At 43.9% G+C, this 3,020-nt stretch overlaps 1 protein-coding gene across 1 annotated transcript; it reads right to left on the reverse strand.

The window, feature by feature from the left end:
- Positions 1-6: 6 nt before the first annotated feature.
- LOC104814865 (protein UPSTREAM OF FLC-like) lies at positions 7-2,382 on the reverse strand. Its single transcript, XM_010543084.2, has 4 exons — positions 1,909-2,382; positions 1,410-1,479; positions 444-1,316; positions 7-240 (listed from the first exon to the last, which is right to left on the reverse strand). Exons 1-4 carry the CDS (start codon positions 2,141-2,143, stop codon positions 132-134), a joined length of 1,287 nt encoding a protein of 428 aa, XP_010541386.1. The 5' UTR covers positions 2,144-2,382; the 3' UTR covers positions 7-131.
- Between the last annotated feature and the right edge of the window lie 638 nt (positions 2,383-3,020).

Genomic DNA, 3,020 nt, shown 5'->3' on the forward strand with positions numbered 1-3,020 from the left:
TACACAAATTCACAATGCTACTAAAAACACACTCGCTCATATTCTTTCCCTTTGGCCGAAAACAAAAATAACAGCTTTGGTTTACACTTCGTGCCGTTTGCTTCCTCCAGGACCGGCAATAGTGCCGTTTCTCATTGCCCGGCTCTGTTACTGCTCCCAATTTCTTTCTTCCCAGCTGCCGGCTTCGTTTTTCTCGCCTCTTCCCCATTTTTCTCGGCTGCAAGCCCCGCCCGTGAACTCCTGGTACAACATTATTCAGTTGACGGTTGATATAATTATTGTAAATATTAATTATATCGAGGGTATTAAGTTAGTGTCGTCAATTTGCTCAAATTGGCACGAAATTAAACGACCTAATTCAGACTACGTGCCGTTTTACCCAAACACATACGGATTGCTTGACGGTTTCCAACTACGCTTATAGAAAGGTTGAGACTTTTTACCCATCGGCATTGTAAGAAGACGACCTCTTCAAGGCAGGAGGAGGAACACGTTCCTTGTTGGTCTCAATCAAGCTTCCACTAAAATACTCCTTCTCTTCCAGTTTTACCCCTCCGAAATTCTTCAATTCCTTCTCTGCCACCGCCCTCATGCGGCTAGGATTCGCTGCTCCCTGCTTTAGCGTAGCCTGCCTGTTCTCGGGCAACGACAACCCTTGATCTCTCATCAAGGTGGGCCCACACTCTTTAAACGACATCGTACCGCACGATATTAGCTGCATGAGGACCGTCGAAGCCCTCATTCTCCCGCTTGGGATGCTCTCGACCGTCCGATTTAAACCCCGCTCGTTTCCCTCGCTAGGATGCAATATCAGCCGTCCATCCGTCTTCATCAGGGTTTCAAGGGTTTCCGGGCTCGAATCCGACGGCGGAGGCGAGATCTCGCCCCGGCTCAGTTCCGTACTATGACTCTCGTACGGCTCCGGGTCTGGGCTCTTAACCGACGGTTCCTCGTCCATCGCCGGTATTCTCCGCCGCCGGCGATCGTCGGTCTGAGTCGACGCGTCCGCCGCGAGTCTATGAGTTGACGCGGTGCTCGACTCGGCCTTGTAGACCTTGTACTCGCTCAGATCGATGGAGCTCCACGACTGGTTCCTCCGGCGAGCCACAGTGGCCGGAAAGTCGGAGTCTTTACGGGAGTTGACTGGGTCAAACGTTCTCGGGGCCCTGAACGACGACGTTTCGAGGAGGCCTCTAGGGTTTTGGACAAGACGATCGGGAATCTCAGAACCTTTAAGAACGTACTCTTGGCCGTGGACGGGGAAGATGAAGTCGTTTTCCGACAAGTCGTGCCAAACGAATCCGTTCTTGTAGCTCCTAAAGAAGAGAGAGTTCAGAAGATCGGACGGTGGATGTTTATAGAGGGGATTTGATCGGACGGTGGGTGGTAAAGAAGCGAAATGCACGTACCGTTTGGAAGACCAAGAGTAGAGACTCGCCATTCCTTTGCCTCGGAGATCATTCAAGCGGTTTATCACATCTGAGAAAAAAACACAAACCCAAACGTGAGAAAATGCAGAGACTTCTTACATTAAAGTGAGGAAAAACCCTATAAAGCTCCCAAATTTGAAGCTAAAGTTACAGTAAGTGGCTTTTTGTTTCAACTGTTCTGTTCACTGATAAACTCCAAAGAGAAGACAGTGTATAAAACGTTTTGAACTCAAAAAGCAGCATTCTTGTTTGTTTGACCAAATACCCAAAAAAAAAAACGAAGAACGACTTTTTCCGGGGACGCACAAATTTTTTTAAAAAAAGTGAGATTCTTTTACATTTTTTTCTGGGTTTTGAATTATATGTGAGATTTTCAAGTTACAAGCCAAAAAATTTGAGATTCAAAGGTTTTTGCTTTCGAAAATAGAAGAAAGGTGAGTTTTTTTTAAAAAAAAATTCAGGGTTATGGGTTTACTACCTCTGAGATAGAGACCGTCAGGGGAAGAGAGAGGAACTTCCATGAAGTGGGGGTGGTCGAGTTGACCGTTGCGGCAGAGATAGTAAACGACGGGGACTTTCCGGTCAACTGAGGATTGGTGCCGGGGCTCCGACCAGATTCGGGTTCGGTCCGGGCTCGTCTCCTGCTCCTTCAATCTCTTCGGAATCAGAAAGTTTTCTGGATTTGCTCTGAACCCCCTTGAACTCAACGCCATCGCTCTCTTCCTACCGAAAGAAGAAGACCAACTTTACAACAAGGAGTGAAAAGGTTGGCTTTTGGAGAGTGACGTGAACAGAGAGAAATTCTTCCGGTTAAGGGTTTCGATTTATAGGAGGGAGAAGAAGACAGAAAGAGAGAGAGAGATTTGAAAAATGGGGATGCGAGAGACAAGAGCTACACAACAAACTTCACCTCTCTCTCTCTCTCTCTCCCTCTCTCTCTCTCCTGCTCCTTCCGATGCCGGCGTTTACTCATGACAGTAGGGGAAAAGAAATTCAATGAATAAATGCTACTATTGGTAAAACTTTGCAAGTTTGAATTTTATTGATTAGGGGGAAAAAAGCAATGGAATTTTTAATTAAAAAAATGGATAAAGGCATAGACCATCGATTAATTTGAAAAAAAAAACATGACATTAAACGAAACTCTTTAACTGAGTTAATAATTTTATGATTCCAATATTAAAATTTTGGAAAAAGAGGTGAGGGGGGAAATCCAAAAGAAGAGTGAATTTTCAAAATCTGTGAAGAGTTGACTAATGAGTCCACACCTAACTTTGACTATAAATATGAAACCGATTATTTCGTTTGGCTATGTGATGTCCGTTTCACATACATGGGCTTTGCAGTAGAACCCGTGAAGACCGCTGCCACGTGTCACCCCTTCACGTGCATAGAATCTCTCGACTTTTATTTTATTTTTAAAATCTCACTCACTCTAGACTGATAGAATTAGTTTAATTATTAATACATTGAAGAACAGTCATATATTAAAAAAAAGTTAAAATATCCAAAATACCTTATCTAAAAATAATTCTACATATATTCTCTTTTCAACTGTTATGCGAACAAAATAACTTTATAATCATATGA

Source organism: Tarenaya hassleriana, unplaced genomic scaffold (assembly GCF_000463585.1).
Source record: "Tarenaya hassleriana unplaced genomic scaffold, ASM46358v1 Cleome22, whole genome shotgun sequence".
In the NCBI taxonomy this organism is placed as follows: Eukaryota; Viridiplantae; Streptophyta; class Magnoliopsida; order Brassicales; family Cleomaceae; genus Tarenaya; species Tarenaya hassleriana.